This window comes from Chaetodon trifascialis, chromosome 1 (genome assembly GCF_039877785.1).
Source record: "Chaetodon trifascialis isolate fChaTrf1 chromosome 1, fChaTrf1.hap1, whole genome shotgun sequence".
NCBI lineage: Eukaryota > Metazoa > Chordata > Actinopteri > Chaetodontiformes > Chaetodontidae > Chaetodon > Chaetodon trifascialis.
In genome coordinates this window covers 28,530,590-28,558,001 of record NC_092056.1, presented here as the reverse complement: position 1 = coordinate 28,558,001, position 27,412 = coordinate 28,530,590, and the positions used below count along the sequence as shown (strand labels likewise).

The 27,412-nt window shown below is 42.2% G+C and overlaps 1 protein-coding gene across 1 annotated transcript in view; it reads right to left on the bottom strand.

Moving 5' to 3' along the window:
- LOC139329523 (neural-cadherin) overlaps nucleotides 1-27,412 on the bottom strand; it is a 325,949-nt gene that overhangs the window by 129,140 nt on the left and 169,397 nt on the right. Inside the window, exons 17-23 of the mRNA XM_070959899.1 lie at nucleotides 22,347-22,467; nucleotides 21,889-22,051; nucleotides 19,986-20,651; nucleotides 19,299-19,490; nucleotides 18,025-18,468; nucleotides 17,507-17,837; nucleotides 16,307-16,400 (exon numbers count right to left, since the gene is read on the bottom strand). Coding sequence (XP_070816000.1) covers nucleotides 16,307-16,400; nucleotides 17,507-17,837; nucleotides 18,025-18,468; nucleotides 19,299-19,490; nucleotides 19,986-20,651; nucleotides 21,889-22,051; nucleotides 22,347-22,467 — 2,011 coding nt within the window. The remainder of the gene's footprint in view (nucleotides 1-16,306; nucleotides 16,401-17,506; nucleotides 17,838-18,024; nucleotides 18,469-19,298; nucleotides 19,491-19,985; nucleotides 20,652-21,888; nucleotides 22,052-22,346; nucleotides 22,468-27,412) is intronic.

Here is a 27,412-nt window from a genome sequence, read left to right as displayed (position 1 = left end):
AAGCTATAGAAACATTCTATTCAGTCAGATCGACCGATATGGATTTTTCAGTGCCGATACCGATTATTAATAATCAAGTGAAACCGATAGCCGATATCTAGAACCGATATTCGTTTACAGTAAAAATGAAAATTTTGGTGTCAAAATTTAGAGTAACACACCTGGGACTGGAATGAATACAGTATACTGTTTGTTTTGTGAAAAAAAAAAAAAAATAATAATAATAACCTTAACTTTTTTAAAATAACACAAACACAAAATCGAAATGTTATGAATATAACTTCTGTTCCCTGAAGGAGAGGAACGAGGTACAACACATATTGTATGGGATATCACGCCCCCGCGTGGCCTGACTGAAGATACCTCTATTCATGCCTTTACGGCAGATGACCTGTAGTGACGTATGTGAGGCCCTGCCTGCACATATATAAGTGCACTACCACAGTCATCCTTCAGTTCGATAGCCGCTCTTCACCAAGCCCAGCTACCTCATTCCTCTCCTTCAGGGAACAGAAGTTATGTTCATAACATTACGTTCACTTTCAGTCGATTCACTCGGTACAACACATATTGTATGGGACATGTGTACACACCCCGCAGAGCAGCCACCGAACTGGAGCCGAACCTCCAATACTCTAGTGCATCGTAGACCCAGCAGAAAGGACAGAGTGAGCCACTGAAGAGGCTGTCACGTCCAAACGATAAAACCGAACAAAAGTGTGCGGTGATGACCAACTTTCTGCAGCGCAAATATCACTCACAGAAACCCCTTTAAACAAGGCCCATGAGGCCGCCATGCCCCTGGTTGAATGCGCCCTCACACCTCGGGGCAACGGAAGACCCCTGCTGCTGTATGCATGGGAGATAGCCCCCACAATCCAGTGGGAAAGCCGCTGTTTAGACAGCGCCTTGCCCTTGGCTGGATTAGCAAAACAGACAAACAACTGGTCACATAAACGCACACCCTGGGTGCGGTCTATGTAAGTGCATAGTGCACGCACAGGGCACAAGGAATGTAACCTCCTCTGCTCCTCAGATGCAAAAGGAGGGGGGCAGAAGCTCAAGAGCTCAAACGCCATAGAGCTATAGGCTGCGGGGATAATCTTAGGCAAATACGCCGCATTCGGGTGCAGCATGAAGCATGAAGGTCGCCCACTCGCTTTGCAGAAGTCAAAGCAAGTAGCAATGCAGTCTTGTATGAAAGAAATTTCATATCTGCAGAGTCAATAGGCTCAAATGGGGGTCCACAAAGAGCCTCAAGCACCAACGCCAAATCCCATGAGGGAGCGCTGGGTTTAAACACAGGCCTCAGCCTGCGAACTCCCTTCAGGAAGCGCATAGCAAGAGGGTGAGCATCTGGTGTCACTCCCTCAAAACCAACATGGCAGGCAGATATAGCTGCCAAATAGACCTTAATCATTGAGAAAGAGAGACCCTTATCCAGCAGCTCCTGAAGGCATGTCAAAACATCCACAATAGAGCACTGAAATGGGAGCACATTTCGGTCCTGACACCACTGCTCAAATGCCTGCCATTTGTAGGCATATAGGCCCCTAGTAGATGATGCCCTCGCATTCTGGATCGTCGCCACCACATTTGGATCGAACCCAAACTGTAGACGGTAACCCATGGCAACGGTCCGCTCTACTCAAGGTGGCATGCGCGCCACCGAGGGAGGTGAACCGCCAGCCGACTGACCTGCAGCACTGTGGGGGAGGGGCTATCGCTCTCTGGCATGCCGGAGGGGAACAGCAACACTGGTCTGCTCCGGCTCATTTGATTTGCAATGTTTTGAGAACAAAACAAAGTCTTTATTGAATTCAATAAATGCACATTTACATTCACAGAATGAACAACAGGCACCATATTTGGGGCACTTGTGTGTGAGGGGGTGATGTGCTTGGGAGACTGTGTTTGGGGGTGGCAGCGCCTCACGGGACCGGACCCCTGAACGAAACATAAACGCGGCCTCTTTGGCGGCAACAACTGAGGGGCGGCAGTGTCTCCCTGCTGCTGAAGCCCCTCCAGAGTCGATCCTGACGTTACGATAACTGTTTCATCTTCCTCCAGGGCGCTGAGCCCTTCTTGAGCCTGGTGGCGGACCCTTGCTCCAGGCTGATGGGCGTGGGTTCTGGCTGGTTGTCCGTTGCTTCACCGGCTGTGGCGCTGAAGTCATGGGCGGCGCCGTCCTCTTGGTAGGAGGCGGCGGTGCCGGTTTGTGCAGACTAGCTGGCTGCTTGAGCTTAGTATCCCGTCTGGGGATGATGCTGCTCAAAGCTGCGGTCTGCTGCGTGCTCAGCTTGAACTTAGCCTGGATGGCGTCGAGCGACTGACCAAACAGACCCTCAGCCGACACTGGCTTGTCCAGATAGACCGCTCTGTCCCGGTCCGAAACATCAGAGAGAGTCAGCCACAGGTGCCCCTGCGCCACCACCGTAGAAGCCATCCCTCTTCCCAGGGAGAGCGCTGCACAGCAGGACACACGGAGGATGTAATCCATGGCGACTCAAACCTCGTTCAGGAGAGGGGACAGTGGACTGTCGGGAGGCATGAGCAACCCGAGTTCTGCCAGACACATAGCCTGATATGTTTGGAGCATTGTGGCGGAGCTCAGTGCACGGGCCGTGTTCGCCTGTGAATGGTAGATTTTCTCCAGCTGTGATGCGGAGAACCTACAATGCTTGGACGGGAGCGTGGTGAGACCGCCGACACCGTGGTTCTGGACCGGGGCCAGATAGGCTGCCAGGGACGCCTCCATGGACGGGAGGTTGACCAAACTAGCCTTCTCAGCTCCATCCAGGTCCAAAAACTGACCACAGCCGGGCACAGTGGCGCGGGTGGACAGCAGTTTGTTCCATGTCGAGGTGAGCTCCGCGACAAAATCAGGGAACATGGGCAGGCTGTTCTTCACGGTCGTCGGTTCGGGGGGGGCGAGGTGAAGAGCGTAAGAACTGAAGGATGACTGTGGTAATGCACGTATATATGTGCAGGCAGGGCCTCACATACGTCACCACAGGTCATCTGCCGTAAAGGCATGAATAGAGGTGTCTTCAGTCAGGCCATGCGGGGGCGTGATATCCCATACAATATGTGTTGTACCGAGTGAATCAACTGAAAGGGAACTTACTTGAAATGCCTTTAAGTTTAATTATTTTAAAACAAAAAGTGATGATTAATGATTCCCTTCCCTTTCCCTTAATGATTAAGAGCAAACCAATAAAGAGGGTGGCAGGAACCTTGGCTCACTACATTTATTTGATAGCTTTAGTAGTTACTTTTCAGATGAAATTTTTACAGAAAACAGCATAATGAGTAAATAAAGATTAAATTTTCAGGGGTTCCCAGAGTTTTTCACTTATAATTCCTTATTCATTATTATATTTATTTATATATATTTAGAGAAATGAAGGCATTTTCTGAATCTCAGAACAGTAGGCTAGATGTAAACTCTTGTGCTCAGAATTGTATGTCGTATTACATAAATAAGAATAAGGCACTTCGCAACTATAAATGCAAACAATAAAGGCTTCATTACACACGAGTTGTAGACACGACAGTAAATTTATTGATTGAAAATAAAATGCACTGAGAATAATCTCCTCAACGTGTGCTCTCTGCCTGACTCATATCCCTGGACTTTACAAGTGACAGGCAAAAAGACAATCATTTAACACCCGTAGTTAAGTTGCTGCACCATAGTGCAGCAACCATAGAGCGTGACCGCTGAGGGAGAGGCGACTGTAAACAAACAAGGACACGTTAGCGTGTAGTACTGTTAAACTTATAGGCTATAATCACCTCTGGTGTTGGCTATTGATAAACCAGGAGCCATCCAACAGGCTGAGACACGTTAGGAGATTTATTATTCCCACAGAGTAATGGTAGCCGAAAGGGCCTATATTATTATTGTGCGTCTGGCCACAGCTATTTATTTATTTTATTTATTTATTTTAGCACATATTTTAGCACAACATATCATTTATGATATTATGAACACTTATTGTGATTGAAATGTGCAAAGGGGAGGTATGAAACCCGAATGGGCTTATATAAAAAAACCTCACCCATGAAAAACATAATCAAAAAACAAAGAAAAAATGAATTTGTTACAAATAAAGACTAAAAAATAGGAAACAATTGAATAACAAAAAAATAAGTGGGAAAAAGTAAACAACCATTTGGGTGATTATACAGGGAATATAATTAAAAAAAAAAAAAATACATGACTGAATAATGTAGAACAATAATAACATATGCAATAATGAGAAGAAAGAAAGAAAAAAGAAATAGACAAGACAAATAAACAACATAGCATAAATGTCTTATATTTGATGGTTCATGGTTTGACTGACGATATATGATAAAGCAGTTGTGGCAGTTATAACGTAGCGGTGGGTCATCATGAAATACGCCCTGTTGAAGTTGTGAACAGCTTCATCTCCAGAGCCAAACAGCGGAATTCAGCAGGTTTTCCTCCCTTATACTTGCTATAGTCCACCTACCGGTATGTCGTTATGTCTTCTTCTATGGTGTAAGATAGCTGTCAAAAAGACGTGTCCATAATTAAAGTTTCGTATTTGTAAAGTTAACAATTTGTGTGTCATAAAAGTTGTTTTACACAAAATTCTGCTGTCATATACGTGAGTCTGTGAAATTGGGTTTGGGTTACAATTGTTTTTATATGAGTACAGTACGAGTCTGAAAGCTGTGAGTGCAAAGTCTTGTGAATACAACTCATTTTTCTACGACCACGTAGTCTTCACTGTGAATACGAATTAAAGTTTACGGGTACGACTTGAAAAGTGCTGAAATGACGTCACAGTCAAGTCACAGGGGAAAGGAATCGATCGGCGATTCCTCCAATTGCACATGCACATGCCCCAGATGCAAACATGCAGGGCATTTTTTGGTGCATGACAGTATTTATCTTGCAAAGTCGTATGCTTGATGCAATTAGACAAGTAGGTCTGTGAAATGTCAACTCTGAGCTTGCATGTTATCACTGAAATTAATCATAAGGTTGTGGTATTTTTAAAACTTCATCATAGAGGGTTTTATTACAACTTCGACTGACTCTGTTGCTTTATCTCTACTGGATCGGCGGAGCAGTTGTCTGCTTCTCCTTGTCTGTGGCGCTGCATGTAGAGGCTTTAGTGTCGATTGGCTGTCACTGACTCACTTGTGCCATGTAGCCAATCAGTGAGGGCTGTGGGCGGGACATTGTTACACAGCCAAGAGCGGTGACTTCAGGCGGAGAGACAGCTGCATCAGAGCCAAAAGAGTGCATTCTAAAATACATTAATTAATTTTATCGGTTATCAGTGGAAAAAACAGCCGATGCCGATCATCGAAAATATGCCGAATCTAGGCCGATATCATCGGCCAGGCCGATAATTGGCCGATCCCTAGTCTGTTCGCGCTTGTACAGTGGTGTTACAGAATCAAGCTCTTCTCTAAGGAATGATCTTTGGCTGAGCACAGACAGCAGATTGCAGAGAGCACTTTAACCAGACAACAGATGCATTTACTTTTGGCTTGTTATGAAGTTACTCATTGAATGAACATTAATTAGTGACAGCTGATATGATCTGCCACCAGCGACATTTGTCATTTTAACACTGCTCTTTGCTAATCAGAGTTAGTGAACAGTGAGGAAAAGACCAGATTTTGATCTGCTTTATTCCAGAAATATTAAAATATGCTGACATCGGCTGATTCTTAGCATCAATTGGCAACAGGTAGCTTAAAACATTAACACATAAACATGTATCTACCATTTCGGGAAAAAATATTATTTATTGTCCTGTATCAACCATGATACAGATAATAGAGTGAAGCAGATGTGAGTTATGAGATATAAGGCGCAACACCCTTTCCCTGTCCGGTTGCCTGCAGGACGTGTTCAAACTGTCTCTTACCCCTCAGCCACATATTTATTTGGTGTTTTATTCTGTGTATTAGTTTTTACTCTTTTTTCTGCTCCCCTCTGGGACAATAATAAAAAGTGAGCAGAGACAGCACATTTGGGTGTGTAAGGAAAAGGGAAAAATGAGACGAACTAATGGGCACACAGACATGCGAGGAAGCAATTTCACTTGGTCCTTGTCTCCATGCTCCCCTTGTACAGTAAATGAGCTCGTTCAAGTTTAATTACAAAGGAATTCCAAGGCAGAACCTAGGCAAATCAAATAATAAACCACTTGTAGAGACAAGGGCCACATTAACACATTCTACAGCATATGCTGCAGTGTGTAGCTTATGCACGATATATGATATTCCTAATTGTCCCTTTGGGGAAATTTTTCTTTGGCTCAGTGTCGCAGCATTTAACAAGTGTCATTCTACATTACACATCCAGAGTACGTAAACATGTGATACAGTCAACCATCCATCCATCCATTGTCTATACCCGACTATCCCTTTCCAGGGTTGCGGGGGGGCTGGAGCCTATCCCAGCTGTCAACAGGCGAGAGGCGGGGTACACCCTAGACCAGTCGCCAGTCGATCGCAGGGCAACATATAGAGACATACAAACATTCACGCTCAAACTCACACCTAAGGGCAATCTTAGAGTCACCAATTAACCTAATGAGCATGTTTTTGGTCTGTGGGAGGAAGCCGGAGTACCTGGAGAGAACCCACGCATGCACGGGAAGAACATGCAAACTTCGCACAGAGTTTGCATGTTCTTAGTTGACCCGGGGATCGAACCAGTAACCTTCTTGCTGTGATGCACGCGCACTACCTGCTGCCCCACCGTGCCGCCTACAGTCAACTGCATACTAGTAATCATATACACATACATTCAAGTGCCTTAAAACAACATATTGCACAACCTGTCCCCTTTGGGGGTCATGGCCTCTATGGCTCATGCTGCTGTATGCTCTTACTGTTTAAGATAGAAGAGACAGAAGAAAGCACAGAGGCGTTTTCTTTTTTTTTAAACCATTGAGTCGCCATCGAGTCGTACTCTATATTGTCTGCCACAGAATGAAAGGTCGTATTTAGAGTGGAGGACATGGGATGGATCAGCCTTTATTGTCTGTGCCCTTCTGAGCATCGACTGCCAGTATATAGGCTGAAGGGGCTGTTGCTCTTTCTTCTCTATAACATTCATGGTGGTTTTAACATGACAGGCAAGCCTAGATTTTGAGCCTTCCAAGAAAGAACAATGTTTGCTGTACATGGGAGCATAGGCTGTCAACATGGGCTTGCCGGGTAAACATGTTATTATGGACATAGAGATACTTATAAGATCACATCTGATTTATGCAGGTGTTGTGCATAATCAATAATAATAAGAATCCTGCTTCAATAATAAAGAATTTGGGGTCAGATGGTTTTTTGAGCTTGAGATATTGTATACAATCTGTCAGAAAAGAGGTCCACTAAATGAGAAAAGGGTTGACACGCATTTGTTTCAAATCCAAATCCAAATCAAAAAATATGGCTGAAGGGCATTAAAAGCTGAACTAAAGTCAAAAAAGCAGGCGTGCATACATTTTACCATCTTCCAAATGCTTAAGAATCACATGTCTTGGGTCTAGAACTTATTGTAATTCCAGGTTTCACTGAAAAACAGTTTCACATCTCTAGCAAAAGTACCATTGCTTTCCTAATTGGTACTTCCCAGTTTACTGAAGCCTGTTTTTATTGACTTTTATAGCAACTACTCACATTATTTACCATTTCTTTTCCAGTCAAAGTAGGAGAATTGCAGTAAAACAATCCCACAGATGCATTTATGTGCAAAATCAAAATACATATTTCCTTTCTCTGCTGTTTGCTTAACTAAACAACATGGTAGACATAACTACAATACTACCTTTATCTGCTGATCATCACTTTGGCAGAGCCAAGTCTCCAGGAGGGCTTTTACTGAAATAGACCAGAACCCCCACATTCAATAGCAGAAAACTGCAGACACATTAACACAGAAGGAAGAAAAAGGCAAGGAGCGGAGGGAATGAAGAAATTAGGCATCAAACTGAGGAGGAAAATTGGACAGGATGGTTGGGTAATTTAGTAAATAAGACTAGGCTGAAAACATTGACTATATATGGCTGTTACAGTGGTTGTTTCTATGATGGGAAGTCATGGGTAGTAAATGTGTTCTTTTCTTGTGTACTGAAGTAGCAATATTATATGACATGGTTAAGCTATGTTTGGGTCAAAAAATGTTAAACATACAGTTGCAGGAATAATACTTTCCCCTTTAATCAAAACTCAGTCCAACCGTCAGAAATCTGGGAGTGGTTTTCGACAGTCTTCTGAAGTTCGACAAACAAATTGACAATGTTGTCAGGACTAGTTTCTTCCAGCTACGTCTACTGGCCAAAGTTAAAATGTTTTTAAGCCGCCATGACTTAGAGAAAGCCATCCATGCACTAATCAGTTCAAGATTAGACTATTGCAATGCACTTTATGTCGGCGTCTCCCAGTCTTCTCTCAGTTGCCTTCAACTTGTGCAAAACGCTGCGGCCCGTCTTTTAACCAACACAAACAGACGAGAGCATATCACTCCTGTTCTTAACTCCCTTCATTGGCTTCCTGTCCAATACAGAATTGATTTTAAACTTTTAATGTTTGTTTTTAAAGCTCTTAATGGCCTCCCACCACCTTATTTATCTGAGCTTTTAACTGTTCGTGAGCCTGGTAGAGCCTTGAGGTCATCCAACCAACTCTTGTTGGAAGTGCCCAGGTCAAAATACAAACACTGGGGTGACCGAGCCTTCTCCATTGCTGCTCCCAGGCTCTGGAATAAGCTCCCCGCTGAAATACGTCTGGCTTCTGATCTGGGCCTCTTCAAATCTAGATTAAAAACCTATTTATTCAGGATGGCTTTCACAACCCAATAAGCGTGATGACATTAACTTTGTTTTATTGTATGTTATTTATTGTATTTCATTCTGTTCGGTTTTATTGTTTTATTGTCTCTCAGTGTTTTCATTTTATTGTAAAGCACTTTGGTTCACCGAAAGGTTGTTGTAAAGGGCTGTATAAATAAAGCACATTTACATTTACATTTAATCTTAAGATGTTTGAAAGAGTTTAACTTATCATTAAAAAATGACATTCTCTGAAGATCTGTTGTCCCCCCTTCTTTTTCCCCTATGTGTCTTGTGTTTCCCCTCTCCCTCTGTCTCCTGTCTGTCTCTCCCATGTCTGTCTGGTGTCAGTGTGTCTCCCTGCAGGGCGTGGCTGACAGGCTGGGCTCGGTCTCCTCTCCCTGAGCGCAACTGCACTCAATCACTCAATCAAGACTCACCTGCTGCCACAGAGCATAAGCCCAGGCTCTCCACCCAGTATTCATCGAATCATCCATTCATCGTGGTAACAACAGAGATTCCAGCATTTTGGGTCCTGTATTTTGCTAACCTTAACCTTATACCTCATAAGGAGTTGCCCTATGTGGCCAAAAGATTAGGCTCACCAATAGCTTTGGGAGTATTGGAGTCTGCCCACAAATAACTCCTCACCCAAATCAAGGCTTCAGTTACCTGTCCTACCTATCCTGTGTTTTAAGTCTTGTTCTGTCCAACTCCAAGCGCTGGTGGAATCCGGGGCAGAGGACGTTATTGACAACTTGACGGCCGAAAACAATGTGGTCTACCATTGGAGCACTTGCCTTCGCCTGTCATGGCTAACACCCTAAATGGTGATTCCCTCACTAGGGTAACACAACGCACTGTGCTGGTGTGTCACTATCACCCTGTCTGGCAATCATTCTGAGCAAATCAGTCTGCACTGCACACCCCCCTAGTGCTTGGGTTTTTCTGGTTAAAATTTCACAACCCTCAGATCGATTGGGCACACAATAATATAACTGCTTGGAGGTTTTTTTGCATATCACATTGCCTCCTAGGGGCTCTTTTTCCCTCAAAGATTTCCCCTGTCTCCAAGCCTATAGAGCCGCCAGAATTGTCCAATGTGCCTCCCCAACACCACGACCTGGGAGAGGTATTAAGTAAGCAATTAGCTGACACCAGGGAGTATGTTGCTGCCTGCTCTGTGTCCGCCCAGGGGAAGACTCCCAACCAGGCACCCGCTCGACTCCTCAGACCACTTCCAATCCTGACCACCCCTGGTTGCACATTGCCCTAGACTACATCATGGGTTTGCCCCCATCCCAAGGTAACACAGTCAAACTAACCACTTTAGACCGATTTTCCAAAGCCGCCCACTTTGTTGCCTTTCCAGTGCCAGTCAAACTCTGAGAATATTAAAACAACATTTCTGGTGGCCCAGGATGGGGGCAGACACCATATGTCGCTGCCTGCTCTGTGTCCGCCCAGGGGAAGACTTCCAACCAGGCACCCGCTCGACTTCTCAGACCACTTCCTATCCTTACCACTCCTAGTTGCACATTGCCCTAGACTACATCACGGGTTTGTCCCCATCCCAAGGTAACGCAGTCAAACTAACCACTGTAGACTAATTTTCCAAAGCCGCCCACTTTGTTGCCTTGCCTAAGCTTCCCTCTGCCAAGGAAACGGCTGATCTTTTAGTATAGAATGTGTTTCGTCTGCAGGTATGCCCCTAGACATTGTGAGCTCCCCAATTCATTTCCCAAATTTGGAGGGAATTCTGCCAGGCACTAAGGGTGTCAGTAAGTCGATCCTTAGGTTTCCATCCTCAAACTAACAGCCAGACTGAAAGAGCCAATCAGGACCTGGAATTTGCCCGAAGGTGCGTACCCGCCTCCAATCCGACCCTCTGGTCCATTTGTTTTCCATGGGTGGAGTATGCTTACAACAGGCTTGTGCTGCCTTACTGAGATCAGAAGAGGAGACAAGCTGATGGCCGATCACCAGCGCAGGGAGGCTCCTGTATGCAAACCAGGTCAGAAAGTTTGGCTTTCTTCCAAAAATATCCCTCTAAACACTGACTCTTAGAAACTGTCTCCCCGGTTCTTAAGCCCTTTCACATTTGAGTCCATTATCGTTCCCACCGCTATAAAACTAAAACTGTCAACCACTTTAAGGATACACCTTGTTTTCCATGTTTACAGCTAAAACCAGTATGCTCTAGTTAGCTGTGCCCCTCCATCCAACCCCCTCTCATTCAATCAAGACTCACCTGCCACCACAATGCATAAGCCCCAGCTACTACACTCAGTATCTATTGAATTGTCTGTTCATCTTCACAGTAGCAGCAGACAAGTAATTTTGACCTTTTTATTTGCCTGCTTACCTGCCTACCTAACTTTCTTTTCTCTAGTGTATGTGCTCAGGTGCCTTGCCCTCACTTGTCCCCATCCTTGCCCTATCTGTCTGCCTCTTGGAAAAGTTCTATATCAACACCTGGCTTGCCTCCTCCTTATCAAGACCTCCCCAAACTCTGGAAACTCTTGTCTCTCTTATTTGGCTGCTGATACAAGTGATCATTAAAGACATTAAAACCTTTTTTGGCCTCTGTTCTCTTTGCAATTACAATTACAATTAGTCATTTGGCAGACGCTTTTATCCAAAGTGATGTACATATGAATTCACACACCAATGGCACAGCATTGGGGGCAGTTTTGGGGGTTCAGTATCTTGCTCAAGGATACTTTGGCATGTGGACTGCTGAGGCCAGGGCAGGACTCCTGAGCCACAGCTGCCCCACACTCTTTGCTTGAGTGTGGCATTTTGGGTCATGCATTTTGCTATATATACACATATTATATAAAGTGTTTGTGTGTGCGCACATGTGTGTAAATGATAAGTAATGATATAAGTCAATGACAAAGATTAAAGATGATGTATCCACTCGTATCTATACCCTGTGCATCAACAGGGATACGTGGTGTTCATACCTCCCTCATTAGGTTCACATTATTGGAAAGATAATGATCCAGTCAGCAGTGCCCCTAGGCAGAGCAGCATCACACATCTCAGTGTTCACAGACAAATCTCTCAAGGTGACAGGTTGTCGAGGGAGAGTGGCCCCATGCTGGAAATGCTCACTCTTTGGAAGGTGATTCAAAGTTTCACCACCACTGCTGGATAATCATCACATTTTGATTTGAACAGACAACAACGCATGCACGGGAAGAACATGCAAACTTCGCACAGTTTGCTGTGAGGCACGCGCACTACCTGCTGCACCACCGTGCTGCACCACCGTGCTGCCCAATTTGAATAATTTCAAATGCAATTTAATTATCTTCAGGTGAACTGACTTGAATTATTTGGAATTGAATTTACCCAGAAGTTTATGTGTAAGTAAGTGAATAGCAACAAAGGCAACAGTTTGAATTCTGTTAAAATTAAAGGACTTCATTAGTTGACGAGGCTCCAGAATCAATCACAGAGCAACAAACATCTGGCTTCCCTCTTGCTGAGAGATATTTTACTCAGGTGTGTTGTTGCTTTGCGTTATTTGAATGTCTAAATCAATCACAACAACAAAACATATGATGTAGACACAGTGTGCTACACGATTAAATGGGGGAATGTAAAATGGCTCAGGGCATGAAGCAATATGTAACACACTGATCCCCATAGGTTTTCTAGACAGAATGCAAATCATCCCAGGTAGTACAGGTCCACCATCTGTCATTAATCATCACAGATTGCAGGGTATCTAACATGGCTGGCCAACACAACCTACACAACACAACCTAATAATTGCCACAACATAGATATCTGAGATATTAATAATAGCTTTGGGAAAAAGCTGAGCATGATCCTTCATGTGAACAAACAAAAAGTATTTCATTGATTTATATCACTGTGCTTCCTATTTTCACCACTACCTACTTTGCACATTGACTGTAGTTTTATTTATTTTTTGCAGTTTTATTTGTTGTAGTATACCGCTCTCCTGGTCCTTACTCCAAATTTATAGCTGAGTTCTCGGTGTTTCTATCAGGCTTAGTCCTTAAAGCAGATAAAGTAATTATTGTAGGTGACTTTAATGTACATGTCGACGTTGATAATAACAGCCTTAGCACTGCGTTTATTTCAGTATTAGACTCAGTCGGCTTCCATCAGAATGTACATGAACCGACTCACTGTTTTAACCACACCCTCGACCTTGTCCTGACATATGGCATTGAAATCGAAGACTTAATAGTCTCTTCACAGAATCCTCTTTTATTGGACCATCATTTAATAACTTTTGAATTCATATTACCAGACTACCATCCAGGAGGCAAAAATTCTTATACCAGACTCCTGTCTGATAGTGCTGTAGCTAAATTTAAGGATATGATCCCATTAGTATTTAATCCAATGCTATGTTTCAATACAACAAAGGATTCCTATGCTAATGTTAGTCCCTCCCAGATTGGCTACCTGATTGATCGTGCTACAGGTTCATTGCGTATGAAACTTGACTCTGTTGCTCCCCTAAAAAAGAAGAAAATTAAACAGAGGAGGTTAGCTCCGTGGTATACTCCTCAAACCCGCAAATTAAAGCAAACTTCACGGAAAATAGAAAGGAAATGGCATTCTACCAATTTGGAAGAATTTCGGTCCGCCTGGCAAGACAGTCTTAAAATATGCAGGAAAGCCCTCCGCAGTGCCAGGGCAGCCTATTACTCTGCAATAATAGAGGAAAATAAGAACAATCCCAGGTTTCTCTTCAGCACTGTAGCCAGGCTGACAGAGAGCCATAATTCTGTTGAACCTTGTATTCCTTTAGCTCTGAACAGTAATGACTTCATGAGCTTCTTTAATGATAAAATTCTAACTATTAGAGACAGAATTCATCGGCTCCTGCCGTCAACAGGTACTGTTTTGTCTTCAAACACAGAAACCGTAGAAACTGTTACTCAGTCTGTCGCAGTTTTAGACTGTTTTACTCCTGTTGACCTTCACCAACTAATTTCAATAATTTCATCATCAAAATCATCAACCTGTATTTTAGATCCAATCCCGACTAACCTGTTTAAAGAAGTATTACCTCTAATTGACTCTTCAGTATTAGACATGATCAATCTGTCTTTATCAACAGGCTACGTACCACAGTCCTTTAAAGTAGCTGTGATAAAACCGCTACTGAAAAAGCCTACTCTTGATCCAGGGGTTTTAGCCAACTATAGACCGATATCCAACCTTCCCTTTCTCTCAAAAACTCTTGAGAAAGCAGTTGCCAATCAGCTGTGCGACTTTCTAAACAATAACAGTTTACTTGAGGATTTCTAGTCAGGATTTAGAGTACATCATAGCACAGAGACAGCACTGGTTAAAGTTACAAATGACCTTCTAATTGCATCTGATAAAGGATTTGTCTCTGTACTAGTCTTATTGGATCTTAGTGCTGCATTTGACACCATTGACCATGGCATCCTATTGCAGACACTGGAACACTTCATTGGCATTAAGGGAACTGCGCTAAGCTGGTTTAAATCCTACCTGTCAGATCGCTCTCAGTCCTCTGTGCTCACTAAAGTCAGCTATGGAGTTCCACAGGGTTCTGTGCTTGGACTGATTCTATTCACCTTATATATGCTTCCTTTAGGTAGGATTATCAGGAAGCACTCAATAAATTTTCATTGCTATGCAGATGATACCCAGCTATATTTACCAATGAAGCCGGAAGAAACCAGTCAGTTAACTAGACTACAAGCATGTCTTCATGACATAAAGACCTGGATGACCTGCAATTTTTTGATGCTAAACTCAGACAAAACTGAAGTTATAGTAGTAGGCCCTAAACATCTTAGAAAGTCACTTTCTGATGACATAGCAGTTATGGATGGCATTGCGCTGGCCTCCGGCACCACTGTAAAGAATTTGGGAGTTATCTTTGACCAAGACATGTCCTTTCACTCCCATGTAAAACAAATTTCAAGGACAGCCTTTTTTCACCTACATAATACCGCAAAAATCAGGCATATTTTGTCTCAAAATGATGCAGAAAAACTAGTCCATGCATTCGTAACTTCCAGGCTGGATTACTGCAATTCTTTACTATCAGGCTGCCCAAATTCGTTGCTGAATATTCTTCAGTTGCTCCAGAACGCTGCAGCACGTGTTCTGACAAAAACCAGGAAGAGAGATCATATTTCTCCAATACTAGCCACTCTGCACTGGCTGCAGGTCTACTTATGCTTCCTAAAGTCTCAAAAAGCAGAACAGGAGTCAGAGCATTTAGCTATCAAGCTCCTCTCCTGTGGAACCATCTTCCAGTCTTTGTCCGGGAGGCAGACACTGTCTCTACATTTAAGAGTAGGCTTAAAACTTTCCTTTTTGATAAAGCTTATAGTTAGGGCTGGCTCAGGCTTGTCCTGGACCAGCCCCTAGTTATGCTGCTATAGGATTAGACTGTCGGGGGACCTCCAAAGATACACCGAGCTCCTCTGTCCTTCTGTCCCTCTCCATCCGCACGCTCTCATGTCCTACCACGGCGTGTTACTAACTTAGCCCCTTCCCCGGAGTCTCTGTGCTTTGTCGTCTCGCAGGTTCCACAGTGGCTGAATCTGGATTGTGGATTGCAGCTGTGTCTCCTGCCTTGACCCTGCCTGACATCCACTGCAACTGCTGCTGCTATTATTACATCCACTGTCACTGTTACTGTGATTGCATGTCTGTCTCTCTCTCTGTCTCTCTGACTGCATTTCTGTCTGTCTGTCTGTCTGTCTGTGTCTGTCTGTCTGTGTCTGTCTGTGTCTGTCTCACTCTCCCTCTCTTGCTCTTCCTCTCTCACCCAACCGGTCGAGGCAGATGGCCGCCCACCCAGAGTCTGGTTCTGCCCGAGGTTTCTGCCTGTTAAAAGGAAGTTTTTCCTCGCCACTGTCGCCATGTGCTTGCTCATGGGGGAATTTGTTTTTTTTTTTGTTTTTTGTAGATAAAAGAGCTTGGTCTGTACCAGCTCTATATGGAAAGTGTCCTGAGACAACTTCTGTTGTGATTTGGCGCTATACAAATAAAATTGAATTGAATTGAACTGAATTGAATAGTTGTTGGTTCTACAGAAGTCCAAGACAGAAAATATACATTGCATCATTGACAAACTATAAAAGACTCATCTAGCTTATGGGGTTATTTCATTTACCAAAAATCATACAATTTATCTATGGCAGGATGTTAGACATCTCTTGGAATAAGTAGATGCCCAACCATCATTGGCACTCACTTGAAATCGTTTATGGCAGCTCTGATTAGCAAAAAAATGACATCAAATGAATTTTGATAATTATGGCAATTTTAGTGTACCCATGTGTGTGGATGGCCTTTGCCTAAGTCTGTGTTTCAGGCTGATAAAACAGTTAGAATACTTACAAATCTTACATAATATGGCTTTCTTTTCATTGTGTTGTCGGTCTTAAATGTGAAGAATTTAGCACAAATGGTTCAGGAAGGGTCAAATTGTTTACCTTGGCACATGTCCCTCAAAGACATATGTCTTGTTGTCCCAGTCATCAGGGTCAGGAGAGTAGACCTTTCCAAGCACTGTAGTTGGCATACGGCCTGATGACAGAAAACATCAGCATACGATATCATTTAATTGTTTTACATGATCATTACCTTTATGCATAAAAGATATTGCTTAAAAGTATTCAGGAAAACTGTGTGTGTATTTCCATATACACATGTTTAATTGTGAGCAGCATGTGTTTGCCTGCCATACCAGTAATACTATACAAGGGCAAGACTCTTGAAAATCATAGCAATACATACGTATATTGCAAACACACACAAACAATGCATTAACAATGATGAAAATGTATATATACATAAAAAGGTCCAAATGCACATCTTTCTGGGTTTATTCAGCAGCAGAACCAAGAAGGGAAATGGAAGAAGGACAAGAATGGAAAAATAAAAAAAAAATGCTGTATGAAGGCACAATGATTATAATCATGTAGAAAGAACTGTTGTTAGTTTCACTCTCTTTCCTTCAACTCCTCACTTTCTGAACCATGTGGGAATTATTCTTCAGGTGCCCTTCAAAATTTAAAGACAAACCTTGACATGGTGAATTTTAGCCTATTGTTTGCCTTTGCCAGAAACTGAGAAAAAATTGGATCAAAATGAAAAGAAAATTGCTAGCATTCATGGTTTTCAGAGGCAAAAACCGAAAGGGGTGAAACTAAATAAATAACTAAATAAAAAATTCTAATATCTGTCTCAAGTAATCAACAAAGCAATGTGTTTCGAATCTATAACAAACCAGACAAATTGATGTGCATGAGTTTTGTAACAAAATCTGAGATTCCTATATCTGAACTTTATGTGGTTTGTTAGCCTTATACCAGACACACATGCATGCTTCTAGGATGAAGAAGAATAAACATAGCAGCTGTGATTAATTGCATGTCAAATCAAGCATTATCTTTGTGACCCTTAGAAAAGCACCATGGCAACATGATCATGCAACCAGTGATAATGTGGTGACAGTGACTGGGTTGAGGAAGAGGTGAAAAACACAATAAAAACGTTATGCATCTGTGTGTGTTAATTACTGCACAGTGAGCTTGAGTTTCACCTTCAGAGGCAGAAAACTACCTTTAAGAGCAAAGTTCAACATGTGCTTGAATAAGTAGATGAGATGAAAACAGAGATGACCCTCTCACCTCGGTGACTATTAATGAAAATTTTCTTCTCCCCCGCCACATGTGCGTGATCATTTTGGTCACCAATGGTCACTGTCAGGGTGCTGGTCACTGTTTTGGCTGGACGGCCACTGTCGCTCATGATAATAGGAATGAAGAACTCTTTCTGGCGCTCACGGTCAAATGTCCTTAGAGCTGTTAGTGTCGCTGTGCCATTTAGGTTGTCCTGGAGGTAGAAATCATTGTTGTGGCGATATTCGGGGGGGACACTGAAGTGGAAGGGTGGGCCATTCTCTGGAGAGTCCTGGTCCACAGCTTGAAGGAGGGTCGACGTTTGGTTCAACCTCACTACCTAAACAAGCAGGGAGAGCATTAGGGGTTTTGGCTTGGTCAGGTTGGATTTTCTCAGCCACACAACCAATGAAAAATACTTCTCCTTTGCTTCTTCCTAACTTCGCTCTATTCAACAAATCATAGCATTAAGTCAGTATCTTACATGTTATACAACTTGAGATCAAACATTTCAAGATCAAGCATACCTGTGGCCCGGCTACATTCTCAAAGACTACTGGGGAGTATGCCGCCTCAAACTCTGGTCCATTATCATTTACATCCAACAGAGGCAGCTGGACTGTGGCACTGCCTGTTAGAGGTGGAACCCCATGATCGGTTGCTATGACAACCAACTGATGCTGTGGTATCCCCTCCCGATCCAGAGGCCGGGCCACAGAGAGTACACCAGACTGGTCAATGGTGAAGAGCCCTTCGGGATCTGAGTCCTCAGATAGACTATAGGTGATGTCACGATTCTGGCCTGAATCAGAGTCACTGGCCACCAAGCGTGCCACACTGGTTCCCACAGTGATGTCCTCAGGTAGTGGGGAAAGAGACAGGAAGTGTGGAATGAAGACAGGAGCATGGTCGTTGTAGTCCTCCACCTCCACCACACAGTGCAGAAGGCTGGAGAAGTCTAAGTCTTCAACCTGAAAAAGAAACCACTTACAGTCTCACATGTCATACAAGAGCAAAGCACCCTCCACTAATTGTGATTGTACTTAATTGTAAATTTTGTCCAAACAGATTTGTTCATCTGATCTTGATCATAGTCAAGGGTTGGAATTTTCCACTAAGAGCTTCTTAAAAATAAAAGAATGAAATACAACTTACCTAAAGTGATAAATCCTGTGTTATCAGACATTTTTGCTCTTTGACAACCTAAGCCACAAAGTAGTATCACACCATCGACATTTGTGTGCAGCTGGTTTTTATATCACCTTGTAGAATTTCTGGGTATTTTCCAAAAGTGACCTCTCACTGCCACCAATATGAAAAGTTGCCTTGTGGAACTGTGAAGTTCCTGTCTGTATCTGCAAATGACACGTTCTGTTTGGCTAGCTTTCTCTTCACCTTGAAATTCTTTGTCTTGGCTTCAGATGGATGGGCTGGCTTATTCCATCATTTTTACTCATCAAGGCAACATTTTAACATACAAAGTGTTGGTTTGAGCAATTTATGAGCACTAAAGAAAAACAAATAACTAAAAACAATGCTAAAAAGATTTTCCATTATTTTTTGCATCATTTATATCAAGACAGAAAACTTTCTGATCAGGCACCACAGCACTGTTCCTAATATGGCAGACTCTAACAGTCTGTGCCTTTCACACATGCTTCCCTTCACTGACGGTTCCTTTAACAAATTAAACCCCATGAATCAGAGAGCGAGACATGATACAGAAGCTTAATTAAATAATCTTCAATAGTGCAAGACTATTGTATTGTTGAACGGGGCTTTTGGAACTATGTCCACATACCTTCAGTGTGAGATTGAACCTCTGCTCAGTGTGTCGTTCATAGTCAAGACGTTTCTTAAGCCTCAGGGTGCCGCGCTGCTCCTGCTTGTGACTGACCATGTAGAACTTCTGCTCTTGATCTCCAGCCACAACACTAAAAGTCAGTTGGGCATTTTCTCCAGTGTCTCTGTCCTCTGCAGCGAGGTCCAGGACCTTAGTACAAGCCATAACATCATGTGAATAAAGTATATAGGCTCAATGTGGCTTCTGGTTGCTAACAGCTTGTATTATGACAATACTCTGCCAAAGATCTAAAAATGGGAAATGGTTGTCAAAAAGGTGCAGAGGAGAATTGCGTCATTATACAAGACAACACGTGCATATATACATGCAAATATGTCATAATTCTCTGTAGCAGCCTAACCAGAGTTGTATATCTGTGTCCCCCACCTTGTTTGCTTTGATTTGTGAGATGCAATGCCTGGGCAAGAAAATACCATAATATTGCCTGTTTATGCTCCTCTTTGGAAAAAGGGCCCAAACAGCTTTTTTTCTGTTTTATAGTTAAACCTGTATTTGGAAAACATTTTCTTACATGGCTAACAACAGTGCATTATTGATACATTTGCAGAGGTAATTTCAAATAAACTATGAAATAAGGCAATAAAAACTGGTGCCTCGTCAACAGGGAAGCCCCATCTGACCCACCTCTGCATTGGCCTCGGCATTCTCAGAGATCCTTGCCAGGCAGGAGTGATCAGTGAATCTTGGGGCATGGTCGTTAACATCCTTGATTTGAATTGTGGCCGTTCCAGTTCCTGTCATCCCTCCCCCATCTCTGGCCTCCACGACCAGGAGGTAAGACTCGACCTGCTCTCTGTCCAGACTGCCCATGGCTACACTGATGGTGCCTGTGGTGGGGTTGATAGTGAACATTTCTGAGAAGGTGGGAACTCCCACCCCAATGCTGGTGGCATCTAAACTACCCATAATCCTGTAAGAAAGCACAGCGTTCTGCCCGACCGCTGAGTCGTCCAGGTCGGTAGCTGTCATCTCCATTACAGACGTCCCCACTACTGAGTTCTCTGCCACATCTCCATGGCAGCTGGGGGCGCAGGTGAAGACAGGCGCATTGTCATTGATGTCCCACACATTGATGATGACATCAGTGAAGCCAGTCAGACCTTCGCCACCCTCATCTGTTGCCAAGACGACAAAACGCCAAACAGCGCGCTCCTCGCGGTCCAATGTCCGCTGGGCATAGATCTTGCCTGTGACCTCATCAATTATGAATTCACTCTCTGCACCCTGGCCATGGAGAGAGTAACGCAGGGCCTCTTGGTCAGCATCCTTATCTGGGTCAGATGCGGTTACCTACAACATCAAAGGTACAGCAATACAGAGATGGTGTTGAGAGTGTAATCACTTTTTTTTTACACTATTAAATTATTGAAATGATGCTGACTTGGAGTGATATCTTGACTGGAAGCACTTCAAAAATGCTCCGTGCAGTTAAGAACTCTCTGGTAGCTAAACCTGGCACAGATGCAACCTCCTCAACCCAAATGCCCACCTCTCTTGTTTCTCTTCTTCTGTCTACTCGTTTTCACACTAATTTTCAACACATCAGCAGCAATTACACCCTGGGCAGGCAAAAGATGTTTCAATTTAGCACATTAATTGCAGTTAGATGTAGAGCATGTAGAGCCAAAATTAACTTGTGTTTGGTTCAAATATTAAAAAATGTCTACATATGTAGAGAGGGAAGAGAGCACCAGGCTTACTATCAAGTCTTGAGTATTTTGACTCATGTAATAGTGAGATGGTTAATAATGGTGAGAAAATATTTAGTCAGTTATTAGTTCAGAACTACACTAAACTAGATGTATGTATGCTAAACTATGTAGAGAATTTATACAAGTTAAAATGACTGTTCTATGCACCAGAATGATTACTAATGAAATACATGCTGTTGTTTCAGGGTTAAAGCCCAAATGACCTCACAATGGACCATACCCAGCCATGACTGCACAGTAATTACTGGATAAAGACTAAAATCAGATTCCAAAACTGAAATTCTCTCCCCTCAATACAGGGCAGAACTAAAGAATGGTTACCTCAATCAGATTTCTGCTGACTTTTAATTTAAATATTTGAATATAGTTATAAATATTTATATTTGTTGGACCTACAACTGATCGTTCATGACGCCTCATTCTCCTTTTTTACTGCTGGAATGTCAATTAAACTTTCCATTCTCACAATAGGAGGAATTACTACTTCAAATAGTACATTTGGGAAAAAAGGGGTCATTGATTTGAAAGAAAACAGCTTCTGATGTCCATCTGATAAGTGTTTGGCCAACTCAAAGATCTTATTAGCTGTATCTACCCATTGAATTAAGCTGATTAGCTGTGAATGTTTCAAGTGGACTCACTTTAACAGGAACCCTGTAAAAGGGCGTTAAATATGCACTTGACACAGACATGATTGATATTGTACTAAAAGACTGTAAGCAAGACAGGTTCAATTTATGCCTTCGTGAATGAAACAGATGATGGCAAAAGCTGTCACACGCTCATCATACAGTTGAATAATGATTGGACTGTACCTGTAACACAAACACCGGTGAGCCATCCAGCTCCTCTGTGACGCTGCCATAGTACTCGTTAACGGTAAACACTGGAGCCTCATCATTCTTGTTAACCACATTTACCGTCACTGTTGTGTAATCCTCCCACTTCCCATCTGAAGCCAGGACATGAAGCTTGTACCTGTAAAAAGTTTCAGCTTCTTCATGGTATTTCACAAAATAAGCAACTGTTTTCCAAATGAGATTTGTAAAAACAAAACAAACAAAAAAAAACTTACTTGGAAAAATGAGGGTTGAGAAATTCTTTAACTACTAAGGTGTAACTAATTTAAGGTATTAAATGTGGAGTTTAAAGATATGGCATATTTATTAAAGACATAATCATATAACAGGGAAAATAACACCATGGATTTCAGGTAAAATCCATCTTAAAACATTTGTAGCACAAAAGATGGGCCCCTGAAGCAAGTCCCTACCTTTTGTTCTGTTCATAGTCCAGAGGCTGGGCGATAAAGATAGTGCCCACCTCTGGTTCCACATCAAACACCCCTCCTGTGTTTCCTGATGTGATCTGGTAGCGCAGCTTAGCATTTCCACCTGCAGAACGGGAGATGATGGAGGTTGAATGAAGCAGCACTATGTAAAATGAACCTTAGTTACTGACAAGGCAGCCTATAGTAAGTAAGTCCTGTCGAAGACATTGACCCAGTCTAGTCCATTGCTATCTGTTTTTGCCAATCCACCAATCTGTCTTCCTTAACAGAGACAGATGGCATCTACCTGCTTCAGCTGTCTGACAATCAGAAATTGATTTTTTTTTTTTTTTTTGGTTCAATCTGATTGTTATGCGTCTTTCAACAGCAGACAGCCTCTGCTTTTACAAAGCTGATTACAATGCCTGCTCCATTAGAATAGGATCTTCATGACAAAAAATCTGTGCAGAAGTAGAAGTCTTACATTTAAGGCAATGCACAGTAAAACTGAAGGATGTCTTAGTGATTTCTGTTGCCTTGGATGTCTATACCTTAGCTATTTCTGTCTGCCAATGTTACATACTGAACTGACATCTGTGCACACAACAGAGACTGTTATCTGCCTACTGATTAACATCCATGCTCTCAAACCACAACATCTCTTCCATTTTAGTGGAGCAGCAGTTTGATTTGAGACACATACCAAACACAAATTTAAGAGCTGACACATTTAGCAGTCAGACGTTTCAATGAAAATATAAAAAGCAATTACTTTTAAGCAGGTACCAACTTCCTTTTTAGTGTTATTGACCTGATAGACAAATTTCAGAACACAAAATAAAAATGAAGGTTTGCACTTCTATTTCATACAGTTGGAGTACACGGGGTTATTATTATTGCAATAGGAGCGTCCATCATCTATATATATATAGATAACAATCACATTTCTGATTAAAATTACTCTGTTCACTCAAACAATGTACAAAAATATATATATATATATTTGAATTATTTCTAAGACCAATGTTTTGGATTTCATTGTAAATACTGAAAGTACTAAAAATCTTTCTATATTTTATTACTTTGTAATAAATTATATATCACTAAAATAAATTATTGTAACTATTATATCATCAGAAATTAATCAGTTGAATAACAAAAAATGAAATGAAAAGTACAGTATGCAAATGTGGCTGACATTTTTGAACACCTCCTGGGTAATGTGGGATAACATCATGAGAAATATTTCATCCAAATGTCATGTATTCTTCTGCTACGGTCGTGTCTGCATATTCTGATAATTACTATTCAGAACTGTAGTAATTTTGCTTTTTCAGCTATAATAATAATAATAATAATAATAATATAATAATAAATGTTTTTTTTCACAGGTGTAAGAAACTTGAGCTGTGCTGAAGCATGTAAACACAGCATTTACTGCTGTTTTCTTCATCATTGCAGTGCCATAGCTGTAATGAATTCACTGGCAGAGCAACGCAACAGAATTCAATTCAATGAGTTTATATTGACACAGAGGTATGGAGAGTCAAGTACTATTTGAATAAGTATCAACTTTAACAATACTGTTAATCATGTCACATGCCATTCCTGTCACACAAAATGTAATCAGGTCCTATGGCTCCCAGGACTTAAAGCAGTAAGTGGCTTTCTCAAAAGGCACTTACTGCTTAAAGAGTCAGTAAAATTACAAGAATGTAGAGATTTAAGTAGTAAGAATAATTACAACTCCACTGTTCCAAGCAATGTAAAAATCATATTGCTGTGAAGGTCCCCCTCTCCTCATCTTCAAAGCACTCTCCGTACCTCACTTAATTATCTCTTTTCTTTTTAAGCTTTACGCAAATAATTTTTCATTAAATCTATTAGATGCTGATCAACGAAATGTTCCCTTTCAGTGCAATTACTGGTAAAGCCAAGGTCCGCATCTCAATCACCGATGCATCTACAAGTCTTATGTTATTATGAAAAGGAAAGGAGAAACCTCTGAAGACAAGATGAAATTCACAGCTTATTAGCAAGATGAAAAGGAAGGAAGGAGAAAGGAGAACACAGTAATCCAGATCGTTTTGTACTGTCTGTCTGTTAGCATTTTAAATGAGACATTAGGGGATATATGCAGTTGCATTCCCTCTTCTTCTCTCTTGCCCTCTCTCTCCATTTTTTTCTAGTTGTCTCAATCTCTTAAGTATTTAGAAAGCTGCTCAGACCCAAAGGACAAAGAAACAGCACACGGAGCAATACAACTGTTAGAATAAACAAATGGAGAGAAAATTTATATATATATGTATTTTCCCAGTTGTGCCAATTTCAAAACTCCTTTCATCTCCCTAGGTAGTGCACTGAAACCAGAGAAACAAACAAACACACACACACACACACACACACACACACACACACACACACACACACACACACACACACAAAAAAATAAAATAAAACACACACACACAAGGGGGTTTTCATCAGTTGTGGGGACATTACATAGACTTACATTCATTTCCTGGAGCCTTACCCTAACCATAACCACTATTTACCTGTTCCTAACCCTGTACCAAACCTAACCTAACCTTACCTAACCCGTAACCCTATCCTCAGTCTGCACCATAAAATGTAATGTTTTAACTTGTGTTGTGTTTTGTCCCCACATGTGACTGTGTAGACAGATTTTTGTCCACACAAGGGGAGTAATACATGGGCACACATAATATATATACAAAACAGAAAAGTTTCATTTCAACATGCTGCATCGATGACCTACAACTTTTGGGGATTAGGTGTTACAATAACACTGATTCACAAGTAGATGAGCATGTGAAGAACCTGTGTGTGTGTGTGTGTGTGTGTGTGTGTGTGTGTGTGTGTGTGTGTGTGAGTTCCATCCATCCATTATCTATACCGCCTATCCCTTTCGGGGTTGCGGGGGGCTGGAGCCTATCCCAGCTACAATGGGCGAGAGGCGGGGTACACCCTGAACCGGTCGCCAGCCGATTGCAGGGCCACATGCAAGGACAAACAACCATTCACACTCACACCTACGGACAATTTAGAGTCATCAATTAACCTAATGAGCATGTTTTTGGTCTGTGGGAGGAAGCCGGAGTACCCGGAGAGAACCCACGCATGCACGGGAAGAACATGCAAACTTCACACAGAAAGGCCCCGCCTGACCCGGGGATCGAACCGGCAACCTTCTTGCTGTGAGGCACCACCGTGCAGCCATGTGTGTGAGTTCATGAGTCTGAATATTGTTTAAACTTTTTGCTAAGCGTAAACACTAGCAACAGTGAATACATGAACACCATTCACAGGCTCCTCCTGGGTGAAATTCAATTATATGTGTGTCATTTCAACCAAACACTGACTTTCCATTTCTCTGTTTTACACAGAAGGATTGCCTCATAAATTGGGAGAAGAATTTGATCCTACTTAAAAAAGTTCCTAAAAAATATCTGACAGTGATGAGAGGTAAAAAGTTACCAATTCAGCCTCAACTAAAGGTGCAGTTATTACAGTAAATTAAGGTAGCACACTGACTAAAGCACCTGGAAGTAAAAAACACCCTTCACCACCAGAGAAGTATCCAGCTGGACCTCTTCAATTTTCGACATGAGCCACAAGAAATCAGGTAGCTTATACTGCAGTTAAAACTTTATGTTTCATTCCTCTGACCCCCACCAACCCACGCACATGCAAACACACACACGTTAGGTGTTGCATCACTTGTGGGGACATTACATAGACTTGCCCCAACCATAACCATAACCACAACTTGCCTAACAGAAACTCTTAACCTAACCCTCTGCTTTGGTAGCCAATAGTTTTCTCTTTTTTTTTCATGACAAAAAGAGTACATGTATGTATATACAGTACTGTGCAAAAGTTTAAGCTTGTGTTTTATATGTGTGTATAAGGAAGACAGACGAACATCAGAGGAGCTCTCAACAGCCAACAGCATCTAGAAGTTTTGTTTGTCATTGTTTCAGCCAGACATAGACTAAATTTTAGGGTGAAGACTTGGTTTAAGGTTAGGGCAGTTAGAGCTGAAAACTCATAGGTGCTGTTGGCTATTGAGAGCTCCTCTGATGTTCGTCTGTCTTCATACACACATATGCCACATTTCCACTAGCGCGACTCGACTCTACTCTACTCGGTTGTTTTGTGTTTCCATTAGGGATAGTACCTGGTACCTGGTACTATTTTTAGTACCTGCTCTGGCGAGGTTCCAAGCGAGTAGAAGCGATACTGTATGTGTGACGTCAACAGCCTGTTGGCCACTGATTGGCCGGAGAGTGTCGTCACTGGTTTGCAACGTCCAACACTGGAAAAACAATTCCGCCCCCTCCATTGTAATGCCGGGCAACAGCAACCGCTGACTTTATTCTTTATTCTCACTCGAGGGAAATGGCTGCTCGTAAAATATCAGCATCTGCTTTGTGTGTGACAAAAAGCCACAAACCGAGCAGCAAATACAACATCGCCTCGATGTCCTCCATTGTTTGTTGGCTCTGTTTGCGTCGTGTACAAATTGACGTCATGGCAGTTTCGCGCAGCCGTGGTATGACGACCCCGCCTACGTTGAGGAGGTACTATGAAGTACTCAATTGTAATGGAAACTCAACCAAACCAAGTAGAGTAGAGTAGAACCGAGTCGAGTAGAGCTGGAACTGTGTACTGGAAATGCGCCAATACAAAACACAAGCCTGCTATTTCTCTCTCTCAGTGAAATTAAAATCGGAGCATATTTGCAGGTCCAATTTTAGTGGCATCATCTCTAAAAATAGTTACGAAATGTACCTAGGCGCATTCTGGAGCCCTGGTTGCTGCTTGCGATCATCTTACTATGCTCTATAAGCTTCCTATTTGTAACCAGCATACCATTTCAAAAATGTTGTGTAACAACGACAGCGTGCTTTTGCACAATATAAAACCATACCACATAAATACAGCAGGATAAAATCCAAAATACTATTACTTTAATCTAAAATACTAAGGCTAGGTTTTGTTTTGTTTTTCTGTCCATGCTCTATGACAGATGATGAGGGAAGTCA